This window comes from Phoxinus phoxinus, assembly GCF_949152265.1.
Source record: "Phoxinus phoxinus genome assembly, chromosome: 18".
NCBI classification, from domain to species: Eukaryota; Metazoa; Chordata; class Actinopteri; order Cypriniformes; family Leuciscidae; genus Phoxinus; species Phoxinus phoxinus.
The window spans coordinates 811,048-833,547 of record NC_136893.1 but is presented as its reverse complement, the minus strand read 5'-3'; the positions used below and the strand labels follow the sequence as shown (position 1 = coordinate 833,547).

Here is a 22,500-nt window from a genome sequence, read left to right as displayed (position 1 = left end):
TGGGCTGTTCCGTACGTGTTCGGAGATGACGGCGTTGCTATGGAGACCAAGTCGGCGTGGATCCTGGGGTACGTCGGCGGGGTCGGGGTAAATTAGGACGCCCACATGCCCCGCCTCCTGCGCAAGCCACACCTTCTCAGCGAAGCTAACGGTTCCGCCCACTCGCGCCACAGCGATGGAGCCGTTGAGGGACACGCCCAGCGCTCGCAGATCCTCGAAGTCCTGCCGACGCCCGTAGTTCACGTACACCACGCCTCCCTGCAACACACACACACACCGAGCCAAACATTATTCAGACACGCCTCCCTGCAACACACACACACACACGAAGACTCACATTTCATAATTTAATATTATTTTCAGGATTATAGACCCCTTTTCAGTCGAGGTTCTTGCCAGTGTTGTGTGTCACTCATTACAAGTAACTTGAGTTATGTAATCAGATTACTTTTTCAAATAACTAGTAACACAACTAGTATTACAGTTACTTTTGAGAGATACTTTTTGACATTTATTGACTGACAGCTCTCTTGTCCCCATGTTGAGACAAATCGAAGTGCTGAGGCATTGTGTGTGTGTGTGTGTGTGTGTGTATGAGCGGCGGTGGTCGTCATGGTTACCGTGGCTGTTCCCGTGGCGCTGTAGGCGCAGTATCCCTCGCTGTCTAACAGAATCTCCTCAAGCTCCGCCCCCTCAGAATCGACCAACCAGAGAGTGTTCTGCTGCGTCCTATAGGAGCAGAGCAGACGTATGATGCGTTGGTGCCCGCCCAATTTTTTAGCAAAAAAAATAAACAAATTTTTTTTTTAACCAAACCAACACATGGAGAATCACATGACCTTCATAGCTTTGTGTATGCATATAGAGAGTCAATTGACCTATCGGTAAGCCCCTCCCCTTGAACGCAGATGAGCCAATGGCAGTTGAGTATCAGTTACACGGAACTAAACAGACTTGATTTGGAGCTAAAGAGCTCTTTTGCTCGCAGATACTCTGATTGGTGGAGTTTTCTGTAGAGCATTGTGGGTAATGTAGTTAATAGGTTGACCACAAATTGACCGATGCAGTGTGACCTGGAGGGAAACTGCAGCGTGGCGTAGTGCGAGTCGGTCCAGGTGTGATCCATGCCGAGGTTCTGCAGGTTCTGGAGGATCTCCCGGGCCAAAGCGTTCCCTTCTGAAGATCCCGGAGGATGAGACGCCCGGCTCACGCGCCTGAAACACAACACAGGTCAGAGGTCAGAGGTCACGCGCCAGAAACACAACACAGGTCAGAGGTCACGCGCCTGAAACACAACACAGGTCAGAGGTCACACGCCTGAAACACACTAACACAACACAGGTCAGAGGTCACACGCCTGAAACACAACACAGGTCAGAGGTCACACGCCTGAAACACACTAACACAACACAGGTCAGAGGTCACGCGCCTGAAACACAACACAGGTCAGAGGTCAGAGGTCACGCGCCTGAAACACAACACAGGTCAGAGGTCACACGCCTGAAACACACCAACACAACACAGGTCAGAGGTCACGCGCCTGAAACACACTAACACAACACACAGGTCAGAGGTCACGTGCCTGAAACACACTAACACAACACAGGTCAGAGGTCACGCGCCTGAAACACACCAACACAACACAGGTCAGAGGTCACGCGCCTGAAACACACCAACACAACACAGGTCAGAGGTCACACGCCTGAAACACACTAACACAACACACAGGTCAGAGGTCACGCGCCTGAAACACACCAACACAACACAGGTCAGAGGTCACGCGCCTGAAACACACCAGCACAACACAGGTCAGAGGTCACACGCCTGAAACACACCAACACAACACAGGTCAGAGGTCACGCGCCTGAAACACACCAACACAACACAGGTCAGAGGTCACGCGCCTGAAACACACCAACACAACACAGGTCAGAGGTCACGCGCCTGAAACACACCAACACAACACAGGTCAGAGGTCACGCGCCTGAAACACACCAACACAACACACAGGTCAGAGGTCACGCGCCTGAAACACACCAACACAACACACAGGTCAGAGGTCACACGCCTGAAACACACCAGCACAACACAGGTCAGAGGTCACGCGCCTGAAACACACCAACACAACACAGGTCAGAGGTCACGCGCCTGAAACACACCAACACAACACAGGTCAGAGGTCACGCGCCTGAAACACACCAACACAACACAGGTCAGAGGTCACGCGCCTGAAACACACCAGCACAACACAGGTCAGAGGTCACGCGCCTGAAACACACCAGCACAACACAGGTCAGAGGTCACAGGTGAGTTCAACATTCACATGTTCACGGGTCTCGGATGCTGGTTAGTGGTCACATGACATGCAGCTAAACTCAATTATTTTTATTTTAGAGTTTTATTTTATAATAATTTATTTGAATTCCCGATTTGTATAGTTTAGTTTTAGTAAGTGTTTATGTTTGCTGGTGTTCTGCTGCTGACCTGAGTGTGCTCTCGATCCGCTCCTCCCTCAGGTATTTCTTCAGCATGGCTCTGAGCTCGGACATGTACAGCACCGCTCCCTCAGGCGGGGGGTCCACTCCCGCTGCGTCGTTCAGGGGGATCAGGTCCCCCTCGTCCACACACAGGTGACACATCCCCCGGAACGCCACGTATCCCAGCAGGAACGCTGCGGAGGAGACCCAACTCTGAGTGTGTGTGTGTGAGAGTGTGTGTGTTTGTGTGAGAGCTAGAGTGTGTGTGTGTGTATGAGCGAGAGAGTGTGTGTGTGTGCGTGTGTGTGTGTGTGTGTGTGTGAGAGTGTGTGTGTTTGTGTGAGAGCTAGAGTGTGTGTGTGTGTGTGTGAGCGAGTGAGTGTGTGTGTGTGTGTGTGTGAGTGAGTGAGTGTGGGAGTGTGTGTGTGTGTGAGAGTGTGTGTGAGAGTGTGCGTGTGCGTGCGCGTGCGTGTGTGTGAGAGTGCGTGTGTGTGTGTGTGTGAGAGTGTGTGTGTGTGTGTGTGTGAGAGTGTGTCTGCGTGTGTGTGTATGAGTGCGTGTGTGTGTGTGTGAGAGAGAAAGTGTGTGTCTGTGTGTGTGTGAGAGAGAGTGTGTGTGTGTGTGTGTGTGTGTGTGAGTGTGTGTGAGTGTGTGTGTGTGTGTGTGTGTGTGTGTGTGTGTGTGTGTGTGAGTGAGTGAGAGTGTGAGCAGTGTCAGGGAAAGTTACTTTTAAAATAAATGCATTATAATAGTGCGTTACTCCCAAAAAAGTAACTAATTGTGTTACTTAGTTACTTTGCGAGTTTCTTGAAAAAGGAATCTGATTATGTAACAAGTTATTTGTAATGAATTATCCCCCAACACTAGTGTGTGTGTGTGTGTGTGTGTGTGTGTGTGTGTGTGTGTGTGTGTGTGTGTAGACCTGTGCAGAATATCAGCAGGCCGATCAGCGTGAGGTAGACGGCTGCTTTCCTGCGGTCCACCATGGCAGTGATGTCACTGTTCAGCGTGACCTCTGACCCCTCCTCCAGCGGGACCAGCTTCATTTCAATGTGAGGGACCCGCCTCCTGACTCCGCCCCCTTCCTCCACGCCCTCATCCGCTTGAGCTCCGCCCCCTGAGGCCTGCACACACACACACACACACATGATTTCAGCCAAACTTATGAACACAAGCATAAATTAATGGGGGGAAAAAACTACTAAAACTTTGACTAAAAACGAATTCAAAATATTAAGAAAAACTACACTGATGAGCCGAACACTGAGGGAATATCGTTATCACCTCACAATAAGCCCAAATATTAAGGCCTGAGTAAATTAGATGGTAAACAAATGATCAGTTCTCGGTATCAGTGTGTTGGATGCAGGGAATAAAGGTCGAGTGGTTGTTATGGCAGAAGTGGGCGGAGCCTTTACAGCTCATGCCGTGGATCCTCAAACAACACAAAAACAAACCCGCGATGGAGCCGTTTCCACAGAACGCGTTTGCATTCCTTTTCTTTTTCTTGCTAGACGGACTTTGCGTGTTTTTTCTTCTTCTTCCATTCAGGGCCATTCATTGCGTCCAAAAAACGCGAGCAGTGAAAAACGCAAACCTTGTTTAGCTTGAGCGCTGCGTTTTTAGAAGACCAAGATTATAAAAGACGCGAGACATGAGCGCAACGGTGAAACACATCTAGCGCGTTAACATAGTGAAGCAATGGAAAAGTAACGCATCATTCTGTTCACTGATAACGCCAACAACAGAACGTTCAGATCGTTTACCGTGCCGCGGAGACGTTGTGTTTCCACTAGCGGCTCTAGGGAGGAGATCAATATGGCGATCACTCGGGGGAGGGGCTTAACCAACAGGGCGGAGTCCATCACCATTCGTGGGCGGGGCCTGTTACACTGTGACATCACAATCAGGGTTTGAAATGAACACCCATAGATATACATAATAAAGGCTAGATGTCTTACGGCGGAGTCTCGAACGGCATCACCGGCGGCCATCTTGTCACAGGGAAGCTTTCTGTAAGGTGATGATCTGCACGAACACAGATACTCTTATCTCGCTGAAATCCTGACGGATTTACAAACGGTTTGCTTTCTTACAAACGTTATTAACGTGGCTATAATTCTGGATGCTTGAACATGTTGAAATATATAATATTATAATTATGCAGTGTCATAACTACATCTCTGACGTTTATAACAAACCAACCCGTTTGAACATCGGTAGAAAATTGAGCAATGGTTATTTAAAAAGCACATGCACCATTAAACACAATGTTACGAGTGAGCGAGCTGACTGTGGCAAGATGGCCGCCGTGTGCGGACGTCGACCTCCATTGGCCAGCAGCGCGGACGAGACATCTAGCCTTTATTATACATATCTATGTGAACACCCGCCAAACGCAGGCGACAATGAACTGTGGCTTACTTACGATGCTTACTCAGTTTGCTGGGAAGTTCGTGTAAGACAGATCAGTGCAGATTTAGCGCAAATACTCGTGAGTCATCATGATATTAATAAAGCGTATTGCACAGAATCGGCTCATATCTGGCTTACTTGAACATGTTGCAATGCAATAACGGCGCGCTTGTTCTTTTATATTGAAGCAATAGCGAAGAGTAAAAAGCATTTTGTTCACAGAAAATACTTTATTTTCCATCATCCTACATTTATTTTGAAGATGCTGGATGACAGGATTTTGTTTGAATAATAAATGAATGTGTGAAATCCAAATGTTATAATATATATAAATATATATATGATTGTGACTATGGGTGAAGCTAAAATATTCCTTTAAAACAATGATTGTGATTTATATATAGACCAAAAGTAACGGGTAAAAAGATATCAGAATCTGTCAGAAACACAAACAAGAGGAAGAACGCAACGTTTGAAGATAAAGATTTTCAAAAAATTTATAAAAGTGTGAATGAATGAAACTCTTACCGCAGTGATCAATCCTGTGACAGAATCCATCATCCTACAACACCTGCAACACACACACACACACACATATTCAACAGATTTCTAATATTTGTATATCCAGCTAGTTATACATACTGAATTTAACAGTCATATTTATTTAAATCTCACGTGTTTCGCAAATCTCGAAAGTTCTGTTGATTATTTGTGTAATGTTGGAAGTTCCCAGCATGTTTTTTACTGGATCAATGAAGTCCACAGATCTGATGCAACGCCGGCCCGCTTGAGCTCATTTCCCATCAGCCCCAGCGGTGATGACATCATCACACGCTCAGCCTCGCTAGCCTCTCTCTCTCTCTGTTCTCTCTCTCTCTCTCTATCTCTCCTGTCCAGCGACTGATAAACCAGCGACACGCCCACCAACACCAGAGAGGAGCAACAGACACGGGAAATGACCACACACACACACACACACACACTAACTAACTCACACACACACACACACTCTCATACTCACTCACACTAACTAACTCACACACACACACACACACACACACACACACTCTCACACACATAAACTCTCACACACTCACTAACTCACTCACACACACACTCTCATACTCACTCACACTAACTGTCTCACACACACACACACACACACTCCCTAACAGACTAACTCACACTCTCACTAACTAACACACACACACACACACACACACACACACACACTCCCTCACAGACTCACTCACACTCTCACTAACTAACTAACACACACACACACACACACACACTCCCTCACAGACTCACTAACACACACACACACACACACACACTCCCTCAGACTCACTCACACTCTCACCAACACACACACACACTCCCTCACAGACTCACTCACACTCTCACTAACTAACACACACACACACACACACACACACACACTCCCTCACAGACTCACTCACACTCTCACTAACACACACACACACACACACACACACACACTCCCTAACAGACTCACTCACACTCTCACTAACTAACTAACACACACACACACACACACACACACACACACTCCCTCACAGACTCACTCACACTCTCACTAACTAACACACACACACACACACACACACACACACACTCCCTCACAGACTCACTCACACTCTCACTAACTAACACACACACACACACACACACACACACTCCCTCACAGACTCACTCACACTCTCACTAACTAACTAACACACACAAACACACACACACACACACACTCCCTCACAGACTCACTAACACACACACACACACACACACTCCCTCAGACTCACTCACACTCTCAACAACACACACACACACTCCCTCACAGACTCACTCACACTCTCACTAACTAACACACACACACACACACACACACACACACACACACACACACACACACACACACACACACACACACACACTCCCTCACAGACTCACTCACACTCTCACCAACACACACACACACTCCCTCACAGACTCACTCACACTCTCACTAACTAACACACACACACACACACACACACTCCCTCACAGACTCACTCACACTCTCACTAACTAACACACACACACACACACACTCCCTCACAGACTCACTCACACTCTCACCAACACACACACACACTCCCTCACAGACTCACTCACACTCTCACTAACTAACACACACACACACACACACACACACACACACACACTCCCTCACAGACTCACTCACACTCTCACCAACACACACACACACTCCCTCACAGACTCACTCACACTCTCACTAACTAACACACACACACACACACACACACACACACACACACACACACACTCCCTCACAGACTCACTCACACTCTCACCAACACACACACACACTCCCTCACAGACTCACTCACACTCTCACTAACTAACACACACACACACACACACACACACACACACTCCCTCACAGACTCACTCACACTCTCACTAACTAACACACACACACACACACACTCCCTCACAGACTCCCTCACACTCTCACTAACACACACACACACACACACACACACACACACACTGATTCACTCAAAGTTTAAATCTGGTTGGAAAATGTAAAATTAAAAGAGAGATTTTTAAGATGTTAAATTAAAATAAATCAACACAAATTAGTTACTGATAATTAATTAAATTATAATGTCAAAATAAAACAAATAAAAATAAACCATTTATTAACTTTGATTAAATCATAAAATTATGAATAAATAATTAAAAAAATAATTAAATAATGTCGAATTAAACATTATGAAATTATTTAAAAATAAAAACACGTAAAAATAAAACTGTTTGGGAATCTCTGCATTAGTTTATCCAGAATAACCAGTGTGGAGTTCATGAGCTGACCGGGAATATGAGACCAGTACAAACACAACGCCACAAAAACACACACTTCACAATCTCTGACCCTAACCAGTGCGATTACCAGTTACACACCAGCAGCGTTAACCAAACACACCAGCAGAAGCTTCTCCAGAGGATCTCGTCTCCTTTTGAAGCTTTATTTACTCTCCTGCTGCACGTATTGATTTCTATAGCAAACACACACACACACACAGAACCAAGGACACACACACACACATAAACATCTGCTAGAGACAGAAGTGTGTGTTTGATAAGAGCCGTTAAAATGAACAATATTAACATGCGTAACTGACATTACCAGCTCGTAAATCTCACAATATTAAACATGAACTTTTTAACACTGTGACACGACGTGAAGTTTTAAAATCTCCAAAAACACAAACCAACAAAAACCTCACTGAGAACTGAACTCACACAAACTCAAGCGTTATGACATGATCAATCACCCATCAAGTCAAGTCACATTTATTTATACAGCGCTTTATACAATACAGAGTTTCCAAGCGGCTTTACAGATAACAGGAAAATAATGATCGCATTAAGAGTGAAATGATCCTCTGCTGATCGTGTAATGTGTGACATACCTTCTGTCCTGCTGCCTGTGTGATCAATGACCGTCTGCAGGCTCCGCCCCCTGAGCCTCATCTGTAGGAGCTCCGCCCCCTGAGGCTCATCTGTAGGAGCTCCGCCCCCTGAGGCTCATCTGTAGGAGCTCCGCCCCCTGAGGCTCTTCTGTAGGAGCTCCGCCCCCTGAGGCTCATCTGTAGGAGCTCCGCCCCCTGTGGCTCATCTGTAGGAGCTCCGCCCCCTGAGGCTCATCTGTAGGAGCTCCGCCCCCTGTGGCTCATCTGTAGGAGCTCCGCCCCCTGAGCCTCATCTGTAGGAGCTCCGCCCCCTGAGCCTCATCTGTAGGAGCTCCGCCCCCTGAGGCTCATCTGTAGGAGCTCCGCCCCCTGTGGCTCATCTGTAGGAGCTCCGCCCCCTGAGCCTCATCTGTAGGAGCTCCGCCCCCTGAGGCTCATCTGTAGGAGCTCCGCCCCCTGAGGCTCATCTGTAGGAGCTCCGCCCCCAGAGGCTCATCTGTAGGAGCTCCGCCCCCTGAGGCTCATCTGTAGGAGCTCCGCCCCCAGAGGCTCATCTGTAGGAGCTCCGCCCCCCGAGACTCATCTGTAGGAGCTCCGCCCCCTGAGCCTCATCTGTAGGAGCTCCGCCCCCTGAGCCTCATCTGTAGGAGCTCCGCCCCCTGAGCCTCATCTGTAGGAGCTCCGCCCCCTGAGGCTCATCTGTAGGAGCTCCGCCCCCTGAGCCTCATCTGTAGGAGCTCCGCCCCCTGAGGCTCATCTGTAGGAGCTCCGCCCCTGAGGCTCATCTGTAGGAGCTCCGCCCCCTGAGGCTCATCTGTAGGAGCTCCGCCCCCTGAGGCTCATCTGTAGGAGCTCCGCCCCCTGAGGCTCATCTGTAGGAGCTCCGCCCCCTGAGGCTCATCTGTAGGAGCTCCGCCCCCTGAGGCTCATTTTGAAGGGAGCTCCGCCCCCACATGCTTTGCTACCGTGTGATTGGTTAAGTGGTGACAAACTTCAAACTGAACGCCTATTTAAGACATTCAAATCTATAAATCAATAAACTTAATGAATAAAATATAATTTATTTCTGTTCCTGAACAAGAGTTTGGTTACAATATTTAGTGTAAAAACATAATTGTTATTTAATAACAAACATATTTCAATGAACACTCAAGAACGGCAGCAGAACATTAAAACACATGAAACATTGAGCAGCATTTAGCATTAGCATTTAGTCATTTAGCATTGGTTGTGCGTATCAGTGTGTGTTTAGTGTGTGTGTGTGTGTGTGTGTGTGTGTGTGTGTGTGTGTGTGTGTGTGAGTGAGTGAGTGAGTGAGTGAGTGTTTAGCGTTTATGTATCTCTGAGCATGTGTGTGTGTGTTTAGCGTGTGTGTATGTCTGAGCATGTGTGTGTGTGTGTGTGTGTTTAGCGTGTGTGTGTGTGTGAGAGTGAGTGAGTGAGTGTTTAGCGTGTATGTATGTCTGAGCATGTGTGTGTGAATGAGTGAGTGAGTGTTTAGCATGTGTGTATGTCTGAGCATGTGTGTGTGTGTATGTCTGAGCATGTGTGTGTGTGTGTGTTTAGCGTGTGTGTGTGTGTGTGAGAGTGAGTGAGTGAGTGTTTAGCGTGTATGTATGTCTGAGCATGTGTGTGTGAATGAGTGAGTGAGTGTTTAGCATGTGTGTATGTCTGAGCATGTGTGTGTGTGTGTATGTCTGAGCATGTGTGTGTGTGTGTGTTTAGCGTGTGTGTGTGTGTGAGAGTGAGTGAGTGAGTGTTTAGCATGTGTGTGTGAATGAGTGAGTGAGTGTTTAGCATGTGTGTATGTCTGAGCATGTGTGTGTGTGTGTGTGTTTAGCGTGTGTGTATGTCTGAGCATGTGTGTGTGTGTGTTTAGCGTGTGTGTATGTGTTGGCATTGTAACTGCAGTGCAGGTGTGAATTTGCAGATGAATTCTGTTTGTCCTCGATGAACTTTCCTCAGCAGAGGTTTCCCTGAAACACACACACACACACACACACACACACACACACACACACACGCACAGTGAAGCGCAGCACTGGTCTACACACTCGTGATCAGTGTTCACAGTAAAGGAGTTTGACTTCAACCCAGCATGCATGAATGTGTCAGCAATCATTATTACATATTTGGGTCTTTATATCCGTGTTGTTTAGTTGTATGCCTGCAGTAACTGTGAGTGAACCATCACCGTATGAGACACTGCCACCTTGAGGAGCAAAGCTGAAGTGCACTAGAGTTATTGTTGTGCAGAAATCTAACACTTACACTATTACATCCTCCGGTCACTAGCGACCCTATACACTTTTTTACCAAAAATTCATTAGAAACATTATTTTTATAATTTAGTTTTTCTTGTTATTGTTTATAAGGAATAGATTGAGGAATAGTAAGGAGGTTGATGTCTAACTTTACTAAAATTAATGAGGGATTAGAAGTATAAAAGGTTATGTTCTTCGGTTACTCTTCTGTCTTCTGTTATTTTGAGTTGCTGCTTTATTTATTATTCGTTTGCTTCATGTATTAGTTTAAGTAATTTACAGTAGTAGTAAATAGAATTTAGTACAAGTAACAATAATAGTCGCAATAACATCATTTTATTGAATAATCAAGTAAATCTAATTTCTTACTTAATCTTTGTAAAGAAACCTCATTGCTTAAAGGTGCTGTGTGTAAAGCTCTACTAAAGCATAAAACACATAATATGTTTGCATATATAAAGGAAACATGCTAACTTCACATTCTTGTTTCTCAGTTATTTTACTGTGAAATATGAGTTTCCAGGCTGGGATGTTTGGTATTGTTTTGTTCTGTGATGCTGTATGTTGCGAGTCTGAGGAGGCGGGACAAACGACGATCTATGATATTTTTAATACCTATTTCCACCACTAGCTGTCATTCTTACAGACTGCACCTTTAACTGGCTACTCTCTGCTGTCTCAGACGACGACATCACTTCCTGTCGGCCACCGTAACTTCTGTTGGGTGCAGTTCACAACCTCACCACTAGATGCCGCTATAACTTACACACTGCACCTTTAAGCACGGATTTAGCGTGAGTGTGAGTGTGTTTACCTGTTCTCTGAGCTCGTATTCGGCAGGTGAGGTGAATCTGTCGACACACAGCGGCGCTGGAGCACAAACAGTTCAAATACTGAACTAAAGACTCGTCTGGGTCCTCGTCACACGTCTACACACACACACACACACACACACACACACACACATGCAGTGAGATCACAGGATCATGTATGTGTGTGTGTGTGTAGAGTTGAAATGCTCACCATGCTGTATCCGCGTGTGTACACCTTGACGTGACCTTTGACCCTGACGTGCCTCTGAAGCCCCTCCCACTGACCCGCATTCAACATCAGCAGATCGCACACCGTTTCAGACGAGAACCAGACGTGAGCCTCACCAGAACCGTCCTCCACCGCCACCCTACACACACACACACACACACACACGCACACACACACACACACACACACGCACGCACACACAGACACACACGCACGCACAGACACACACGCACAGACACACACACACACACACACACACACGCACAGTGAGTCACACACTCAAACACACTCACTCATTCACACACACACACAAACACACACACACTCACACTTACTCACACACACACACACACACACACACACTTATTCACATACTCTCACACACAGACACACACACACACACACAGTCTCACACACTCAAACACACTCACACTTACACACAGACACACACACACACACACACACACAGTCACACTCACTCATTCACATACTCTCACACACAGACACACACACAGTCTCACACACTCAAACACACTCACACTTACACACACACACACAAACACACTCTCACACACACACACACACACAGTCTCACACACTCAAACACACACACACACTAACACACAGACACACACACACACATACAGTCTCACACACTCAAACACACACACACACAAACACACTCACACACACACACACACACACAGTCACACTCACTCACTCATTCACATACTCTCACACACAGACACACACACACACACAGTCTCACACACTCAAACACACTCACACACTTACACACAGACACACACACACACATACAGTCTCACACACTCAAACACACACACACACAAACACACTCACACACACACACACACACAGTCACACTCACTCACTCATTCACATACTCTCACACACAGACACACACACACACACAGTCTCACACACTCAAACACACTCACACTTACACACACAAACACACACACACACACACACTCACTTCGCCTCAGCCTGAAACACTGAGCTGGTCGAGTCACAGGGTGGGTGAGTCCGGCCACAGGACGTCTGTGGGGATGAAATAAAACACAAACACGACAGAAGCGAGAGTTCAACTCAAAATCCCGTTATTCGCTCATCACTCATCACTGTCACTCATCACTCGGTTGTGAATCGGAGGTTTATAACTGTCAGCATGATTTAACTTAATCTTAAATAATTATGTTTGATTTTTTAACTTTTAACTCTTCAAAGACAGAGACTTTTTTTATCCCTAAATGGTAAAAAAAAACGAAAAACTACAGGACAGGAAGGAATTCTGGGTAATCAGCCTAACAGAACATGTGACGCAAGCGATGACATCACTACCTGTCTGAAGATGCTCCCGCAGAGAGAACACGTCCACTGCAGCCGCAGAGACAGCACACGCACCACGTGACCTTTGACCTGCCCCACCACCCCCCGCTGCGTCCTGGCCGACGCCCACTCGCCCAAGAGCATCATGGGAGGAGGAGGAGGAGGAGCCTGAGACACACCTGACCTGCAGAGAGACGGATGGAAACGCCAAGCGTGAAAAACTGAGATCAAAGTCAAAATATCAGTTATTTATCACATCAAGAAATCACCTTTTCACATTATTATCAAAATTTTAGTTCCATTTTAATTCCACGTCCTTACGCTGCGCTCACACCACACGCGAATAGAGCGGCAAATTCGTGTCTGTCGCGTCTAGTTGAACGCTTGAACATTTTAAATCCATTCGCGCGTCCAGAGGGAAAAGGACGAGACGAAATCCGGATTGGATGATAAATGGAGCCCGCCTGCAGAAGTGATTGACCTGTCCTGTGCTCTCTCTCTCACACAACACTGTCCAGACACCGAGGTCCTATCTTGCACCCAGCGCAATTGACTTTGTACACCGCCGCATGTCTCATTCCTATTCTGCACCCGCGCACAGCGACTCTTCCCTCCACAGACGCACGTCGGTAAATTAGGGAATGAACTTGCGCTCGGGGGGGCGGTTCAGTGAAAAGAGGAGTGTGTTCCAGCGCAAAACTGCCCTGGTGATATTCTGCAGTTCCAGAAAACAACTCCGCCACTGACCAGGAGAAACCCAGTCTACAGACAGCGGCGCCGCGCGTTAGTCAGATGCTATTTTAAGAGCGAGTGCTTGGCCATTATGTAGAGTGTGAACAACACACACACTTTGATTCTCTCATCTAAACAGACGCAGCAGTTTTCATTTTTGCAAATCATACATTATTACAAGGAAAAATATTAACACACGAGGGAAATCATTGTTGTGTCCGTGAAGATGTGGAAAATGAAGAAGAATTTTTCTGACCCCATTGGCAGATCATTTTGCTTGTTTTAAGCATCAACTCACTTAATTTTGATTAATTCCCCAGAAAACAGGACATAATATCTTATGTCATTTCACTCATCTAGTAAATGCATCTTGATTTAAGAAATGTTTGATATTTGGACTGGAAACAAGACAAAAAAAAACTGAGTAAGAAAAGCATTTTTTCAGTGAATAAATAAATAATTTATAATAAATAAATAAAAATACAAGATTTGATTTCAAACTACAATTCTACATCCTGTATTTCCTGGTTGAAATTGAAAGGAAGTAAAGTTAGTAAACACACTCACCCTGAGCAGACTGAACTCAGATCAGTGACGCTCACACGGCTGATGGGGAGAGAGCGGCAGTACACGTTACACGCCCTGAGACACACACACGTGCGCGCGCACACACACGCACGCACACACACACACACACACACACGCACACACACACGCACACGCACGCGCACGCACACACACACACACACACACACACACACACACACGCACACACACACACACACACACGCACACGCACACACACACACACACACACACGCACACACACACACACACACACACACACACACGCACACACACACACACACACACACACACACACACGCACACACACACACACGCACACACACACACACACGCACACACACACACACGCACACACGCACGCACACACACACGCACGCGCACGCGCACGCACACACACACACACACACACACACACACACACACACGCACACACACACACACACACACGCACACACACACACACACACACACACACACGCACACACACACACACGCACACACACACACACGCACACACACACACACACACACACACACACACGCACACACACACACACGCACACACACACACACACGCACACACACACACACGCACACACGCACGCACACACACACGCACGCGCACGCACACACACACACACACACACACACACACACACACACACACACGCACACACACACACACGCACACACACACACACACACACACACACACACACACACACACACGCACACACACACACACACACACACGCACACACACACACATTAAATTGATCAAAGGTGACAGTAAAAACATGTATAATGTTACAAAATAATTTAATACATTTGATATATTCATTTATTGAAATGCGAATAAATAATAAATAAATGCTGTTAGTAAATCCTGTAAAAAGTTTCTCCATTTCCACAAATATATGAAGCAGCAGCACAGCAGTTTTCAGCAGCAGTAATAATCAGAAATGTTTCTTGAGCAGCAAATACATTTTTGAACACAAATGTCTGCCTTCTTTCAGAACTTCTTTTTAAACAATCGTAATGTTTCCAAACTCCTGACAGATGATGTAATAATAAGTAATAATATAATATAATATGATATAATAAAGTAAAATACAGCAGACTCTTTGGATAATTTGTAAACAGTCGCAAGAAAACTAAGAAAAAATGAATACAGGGTTCGTACACACACACACACACCTGGACACTTTGCGCTGAGCGTGGTGTATCTGCAGCGCGGCTCCGGGGACCAGGCCGAGTGTGTACGGGCCGCACGACAGGTCCAGATACACGTGGATCACATGACCTGGACATGCAGAGTCCTGGACGCTCAGACGCACCCTCAGATCCTCTACGGCGCTCGGATCTGGAAGATTACAGGGAAGATCTCTGTGAAACTACACACACACACACACACACACACACATAGAGACTACGAGTGGAATGCAGAGAGAGAACGAGGAGGCGGAGCCAAACCTTTAGTGGCAGTCAGTGATTGGATCTTGGGTTTAGTTCCGCTGTCCTCCTGTAATGTGATTCGCTGAGAAACAACTCCATAAAAGGAGACGATCTCAGGGGCGGAGCTGTTAAAACACACAAAGCGTCTCTCATTGGCTACGTTTACACGCAGCCAAATAATCTGTTAGTGAGCGTATGGCGGCTCAATCGCACTGAAGTCTTCATGTAAACGCCTCAACCGACCCGCTTGAGCTCGGTCCCAATGAGACGTCGATCGGGGGTTTATTCCTTTTCTAATCCGATCGAGAGAACATGCCAACACTTGATTGGATTTAAAAGAACGAAACTGAAAGGACTGCGCGTGTGCAATGAATGACGTAGAAATAGCGTAATTGCGTAGAAATAGTGTAATGATGTAGAAATAGCGTAATGATGTAGAAATAGCGTAATGATGTAGAAATAGCGTAATTGCGTAGAAATAGCGTAATGATGTAGAAATAGCGTAATGATGTAGAAATAGCATAATTGCGTAGAAATAGCGTAATGATGTAGAAATAGCATAATTGCGTAGAAATAGCGTAATGATGTAGAAATAGTGTAATGATGTAGAAATAGCGTAATTGTGTAGAAATAGCGCAATGATGTAGAAATATCGTAATGACGTAGAAATAGCGCAATGATGTAGAAATAGCATAATGATGTAGAAATAGCGTAATGATGTAGAAATAGCGTAATGATGTAGAAATAGCGTAATTGCGTAGAAATAGCGCAATGATGTAGAAATATCGCAATGATGTAGAAATAGCGTAATATATAGAAATAGCATAATGATGTAGTAATAGCGTAATGATGTAGAAATAGCGTAATATATAGAAATAGCGCAATGATGTAGAAATATCGTAATGATGTAGAAATAGCGTAATTGCGTAGAAATAGCGCAATGATGTAGAAATATCGCAATGATGTAGAAATAGCGTAATGATGTAGAAATAGCGTAATTGCGTAGAAATAGCGCAATGATGTAGAAATAGCGTAATGATGTAGAAATAGCGTAATTGCGTAGAAATAGCGCAATGATGTAGAAATATCGTAATGATGTAGAAATAGCGTAATATATAGAAATAGCATAATGATGTAGTAATAGCGTAATGATGTAGAAATAGCGTAATATATAGAAATAGCGTAATGATGTAGAAATAGCGTAATTGCGTAGAAATAGCGTAATGATGTAGTAATAGCGTAATGATGTAGAAATAGCGTAATATATAGAAATAGCATAATGATGTAGTAATAGCGTAATGATGTAGAAATAGCGTAATATATAGAAATAGCGTAATGATGTAGAAATAGCGTAATTGCGTAGAAATAGCGTAATGATGTAGAAATAGCGTAATGATGTAGAAATAGCGTAATGATGTAGAAATAGCGTAATATATAGAAATAGCGTAATGATATAGAAATAGCGTAATGATATAGAAATAGCGTAATGACGTAGAAATAGCGTAATGATGTAGAAATAGCGTAATGATATAGAAATAGCGTAATGACGTAGAAATAGCGTAATGATGTAGAAATAGCGTAATGATATAGAAATAGCGTAATGACGTAGAAATAGCGTAATGATGTAGAAATAGCGTAATTGCGTAGAAATAGCGTAATGATGTAGTAATAGCGTAATGATGTAGAAATAGCGTAATATATAGAAATAGCGTAATGATGTAGAAATAGCGTAATGATGTAGAAATAGCGTAATGATGTAGAAATAGCGTAATATATAGAAATAGCGTAATGATATAGAAATAGCGTAATGATATAGAAATAGCGTAATGACGTAGAAATAGCGTAATGATGTAGAAATAGCGTAATATATAGAAATAGCGTAATGATATAGAAATAGCGTAATGATATAGAAATAGCGTAATGACGTAGAAATAGCGTAATGATGTAGAAATAGCGTAATTGCGTAGAAATAGCGTAATGATGTAGTAATAGCGTAATGATGTAGAAATAGCGTAATATATAGAAATAGCGTAATGATGTAGAAATAGCGTAATGATGTAGAAATAGCGTAATGATGTAGAAATAGCGTAATATATAGAAATAGCGTAATGATATAGAAATAGCGTAATGATATAGAAATAGCGTAATGACGTAGAAATAGCGTAATGATGTAGAAATAGCGTAATATATAGAAATAGCGTAATGATATAGAAATAGCGTAATGACGTAGAAATAGCGTAATGATGTAGAAATAGCGTAATGATGTAGAAATAGCGTAATATATAGAAATAGCGTAATGATATAGAAATAGCGTAATGATATAGAAATAGCGGAATGACGTAGAAATAGCGTAATGATGTAGAAATAGCGTAATATATAGAAATAGCGTAATATATAGAAATAGCGTAATGATATAGAAATAGCGTAATGATATAGAAATAGCGGAATGACGTAGAAATAGCGTAATGATATAGAAATAGCGGAATGACGTAGAAATAGCGGAATGATATAGAAATAGCGGAATGACGTAGAAATAGCGTAATATATAGAAATAGCGTAATGATATAGAAATAGCGTAATATATAGAAATAGCGTAATGATAGGTCGTAGGTCGATGATCGACTTTGTGGTCGTTTCATCTGACCTGCGGCCGTATGTCTTGGACACTCGGGTAAAGAGAGGGGCGGAGCTGTCAACTGATCACCACCTGGTGGTGAGTTGGATCCGATGGCGGAAGAGGAAGCTGGACAGACTCGGCAGACCCAAGCGTACTGTAAGGGTCTGCTGGGAACGTTTGGCCGAGTCTCCTGTCAGAGAGATCTTCAACTCCCCCCTCCGGCGGAGCTTCGACCGGATCCCGAGGGAGGCTGGAGATATTGAGTCCCAGTGGACCATGTTCTCCACCTCCATTGTCGAAGCGGCCACTCGGAGCTGTGGCCGTAAGGTCTCCGGTGCCTGTCGAGGCGGCAATCCCCGAACCCGGTGGTGGACACCGGAAGTAAGGGATGCCGTCAAGCTGAAGAAGGAGTCCTATCGGGCCTGGTTGGCTTGTGGGACTCCTGAGGCAGCTGACAGGTACCGGCAGGCCAAGCGAACTGCAGCCCGGGTGGTTGTGGAGGCAAAAACTCGGGCCTGGGAGGAGTTCGGAGAGGCCATGGAAAATGACTATCGGCTGGCCTCGAAGAGATTCTGGCAAACCGTCCGGCGACTCAGGAGAGGGAAGCAGTGCCCCACCAACGCTGTTTACAGTGGAGCAGGGCAGCTGTTGACCTCAACTGGGGATGTCGTCGGACGGTGGAAGGAATACTTTGAGGATCTCCTCAATCCCGCCGTCACGTCTTCCATGGAGGAAGCAGAGGCTGAGGGCTCGGAGGTTGACTCGTCCATCTCCCAAGCTGAAGTCACCGAGGTAGTCAAGAAACTCCTCGGTGGCAAGGCACCGGGGGTGGATGAGATCCGCCCTGAGTACCTCAAGTCTCTGGATGTTGCGGGGCTGTCTTGGCTGACACGTCTCTGCAGCATCGCGTGGCGGTCGGGGACAGTACCTCTGGGATGGCAGACTGGGGTGGTGGTCCCTCTTTTTAAGAAGGGGGACCGGAGAGTGTGTTCCAACTACAGGGGGATCACACTTCTCAGCCTCCCCGGGAAAGTCTATGCTAGGGTACTGGAGAGGAGATTACGGCCGATAGTAGAACCTCGGATTCAGGAGGAACAGTGCGGTTTTCGTCCCGGCCGTGGAACACTGGACCAGCTCTATACCCTCTACAGGGTGCTGGAGGGTTCATGGGAGTTTGCCCAACCAATCCACATGTGTTTTGTGGATTTGGAGAAGGCATTCGACTGTGTCCCTCGAGGCGGCCTGTGGAGCGTGCTCCGGGAGTATGGGGTCCGGGGTCCTTTGCTAAGGGCTGTCCGGTCCCTATACGACCGGAGCAGGAGCTTGGTTCGCATTGCCGGCAGTAAGTCAGACTTGTTCCCGGTGCATGTTGGACTTCGGCAGGGCTGCCCTTTGTCGCCGGTTCTGTTCATAATATTTATGGACAGAATTTCTAGGCGCAGCCAGGGGCCGGAGGGTGTCGGGTTCGGGGACCACACGATTTCGTCTCTGCTCTTTGCGGATGATGTTGTCGTGTTGGCCCCTACAGACCAGGACCTTCAGCATGCACTGGGACGGTTTGCAGCCGAGTGTGAAGCGGCTGGGATGAGAATCAGCACCTCCAAATCCGAGGCCATGGTCCTCAGTCGGAAAAGGGTGGCTTGCTCACTTCAGGTTGGTGGAGAGTTCCTGCCTCGTGGAGGAGTTCAAGTATCTTGGGGTCTTGTTCACGAGTGAGGGAAGGATGGAACGGGAGATTGACAGACGGATCGGTGCAGCTTCCGCAGTAATGCGGTCGATGTACCGGTCTATCGTGGTGAAGAAAGAGCTGAGCTGCAAGGCGAAGCTCTCGATTTACCGGTCAATCTACGTTCCTACTCTCACCTATGGTCATGAGCTTTGGGTCATGACCGAAAGGACAAGATCCCGGATACAGCCGGCCGAAATGAGCTTTCTCCGCAGGGTGGCTGGGCGATCCCTTAGAGATCGGGTGAGGAGCTCGGTCACTCGGGAGGAGCTCAGAGTAGAGCCGCTGCTCCTCCACATCGAGAGGGGTCAGCTGAGGTGGCTTGGGCATCTGTTTCGGATGCCTCCTGGACGCCTTCCCGGGAAGGTGTTCCGGGCACGTCCCACCGGGAGGAGACCCCGGGGAAGACCTAGGACACGCTGGAGAGACTATGTCTCTCGGCTGGCCTGGGAACGCCTCGGTGTCCCCCCGGAAGAGCTAGAGGAAGTGGCTAGGGAAAGGGAAGTCTGGGCATCTCTGGTTAGACTGCTGCCCCCGCGACCCGGCCCCGGATGAAGCGGAAGAAGATGGATGGATGGATGGCGTAATGATATAGAAATAGCGTAATGATATAGAAATAGCGTAATGATGTAGAAATAGCGTAATGATATAGAAATAGCGGAATGACGTAGAAATAGCGTAATGATGTAGAAATAGCAAAATGTAACAGCATGTAAACATAGCCAGTGACTGACTGAAGATGTGAACGTCTAAAGATGTGTTTAGCTGTAGCGGATAGTCGTCACCTGCTGTGCAGAACCTCAGATACGCTCATGAGCGCAGGAACACCTGACTGATGACACTGGAATACAAAAACAAACTTTGTTTAACTTCAGCTTCGTTTAGTTTAATGTGATGTGCTAAACTGAGACGATCTGTACCTGCTCGTCTGTTAGCGTGTCTGTTAGCGTGTGCATGCGCCACTGCGGCTGCAGCAGGAGGGCGGGGCTAATGAGCTGTGTGACTCCGCCCCTCGCTGAAACTCCTGTGGTCTTTAACACACTCACATCCTGAGAGACAGACAGAGAGATGACATCATTAACTCGCAGTGATGTCATTCAAACCTGTGTGACTTACTTCTACTCCCAACATCTTTCAAAGTATCTTTTCTATGTTTCACGGAAGGACAGCCATACAGGTTTGGATCGACCTGATAAAGTGCCTTTAACACATCGCTAACATTTTACTAGGATGATTTAACACATTGCTAGCATAATTTAACACATTGCTAGCATGATTTAACACATTGTTAAAATGTTTTAACATTGCTAGCATGATTTAGCACGTTGTTAAAATGTTTTAACATTGCTAGCATGATTTAGCACGTTGCTAGTATGTTTCTAGCATAATTTAATAAATTTTTAACATGATTCAGCACATTTTAAACATATTTAAGCATTATTTATCACATTGCTAACATGTTTTACCATTGTTAGCATAATTGAACACGTTGCTAGCATGTTTCTTGCATAAATGAACACATTGCTAACATGTTTAGCATGATGACAACCTGATTTAACAAACCGCTAACATGTTTTAACGTGCTGCTAACATGTTTTAACGTGCTGCTAGCATGACTTAACACTGCTAGCATGTTGCTAACATGATTTAACACATAGTTAACATGTTTTAACATTTTGCTTGCATTATTTAACACATAGCTTACATGATTTAGCACACTGCTGGCATGTTTTTAACATGAATTAGCACCAAGTATGATTTAGTACATTGCTAGTGCTTCTAGCATGATTTAGCTAAAATGTTTTAAAATGTTGCTAGCATGATTTAATACATTGCTAGTGCTTCTAGCATGATTTAGCATATTTTACTAAAATGTTTTAACATGTTGCTAGCATGATTTAACACATTGGTAGCATGATTTAATACATTGCTAGTGCTTATAGCATGATTTAGCATATTTTACTAAAATGTTTTAACATGTTGCTAGCATGATTTAGCACATTGGTAGCTTGATTTAGTACATTGCTAGTGCTTCTAGCATGATTTAGCACATCGTTAGCATGATTTAGCACATTGCTAGTGCTTCTAGCATGATTTAGCACATCGTTAGCATGATTTAGCACATTGCTAGTGCTTCTAGCATGATTTAGCACATTGGTAGCTTGATTTAGTACATTGCTAGTGCTTCTAGCATGATTTAGCACATCGTTAGCATGATTTAGCACATTGCTAGAGCTTCTAGCATGATTTAGCAGGAGAGGAAGCAGAAGCTGTACACGTCAGACGGTCTCCTCCTGGTGAGGTGGGCAGTTCTTGATCAGAATAAACAGTCTGA

At 45.5% G+C, this 22,500-nt stretch overlaps 2 protein-coding genes across 4 annotated transcripts in view; both read right to left on the bottom strand.

Moving 5' to 3' along the window:
* Window positions 1-8,435, bottom strand: part of tfr2 (transferrin receptor 2) — a 20,845-nt gene extending 12,410 nt beyond the window's left edge. The window contains exons 1-7 of one of the 2 annotated variants that reach the window (XM_079589482.1): window positions 8,393-8,435; window positions 5,421-5,463; window positions 3,400-3,601; window positions 2,485-2,671; window positions 1,074-1,214; window positions 621-729; window positions 16-258 (exon numbers count right to left, since the gene is read on the bottom strand). In XM_079589482.1, the coding sequence (XP_079445608.1) occupies window positions 16-258; window positions 621-729; window positions 1,074-1,214; window positions 2,485-2,671; window positions 3,400-3,601; window positions 5,421-5,453 (915 nt within the window). In that variant the 5' untranslated portion in view covers window positions 5,454-5,463; window positions 8,393-8,435. Of the gene's footprint in view, window positions 1-15; window positions 259-620; window positions 730-1,073; window positions 1,215-2,484; window positions 2,672-3,399; window positions 3,602-5,420; window positions 5,464-5,567; window positions 5,867-8,392 lie in introns of those variants that run through there. The other variant, XM_079589481.1, reaches the window with a different exon arrangement.
* A 1,004-nt stretch (window positions 8,436-9,439) lies between these two features.
* ctc1 (CTS telomere maintenance complex component 1) overlaps window positions 9,440-22,500 on the bottom strand; it is a 28,420-nt gene continuing 15,359 nt past the window's right edge. Inside the window, exons 15-25 of one of the 2 annotated variants that reach the window (XM_079589460.1) lie at window positions 21,086-21,214; window positions 20,951-21,006; window positions 15,841-15,947; window positions 15,565-15,730; window positions 14,347-14,421; window positions 13,060-13,231; window positions 12,695-12,759; window positions 11,680-11,836; window positions 11,471-11,585; window positions 10,229-10,368; window positions 9,440-9,795 (exon numbers count right to left, since the gene is read on the bottom strand). In XM_079589460.1, coding sequence (XP_079445586.1) covers window positions 10,268-10,368; window positions 11,471-11,585; window positions 11,680-11,836; window positions 12,695-12,759; window positions 13,060-13,231; window positions 14,347-14,421; window positions 15,565-15,730; window positions 15,841-15,947; window positions 20,951-21,006; window positions 21,086-21,214 — 1,143 coding nt within the window. In that variant the 3' untranslated portion in view covers window positions 9,440-9,795; window positions 10,229-10,267. Of the gene's footprint in view, window positions 10,369-11,470; window positions 11,586-11,679; window positions 11,837-12,694; window positions 12,760-13,059; window positions 13,232-14,346; window positions 14,422-15,564; window positions 15,731-15,840; window positions 15,948-20,950; window positions 21,007-21,085; window positions 21,215-22,500 lie in introns of both variants that reach the window. The other variant, XM_079589459.1, reaches the window with a different exon arrangement.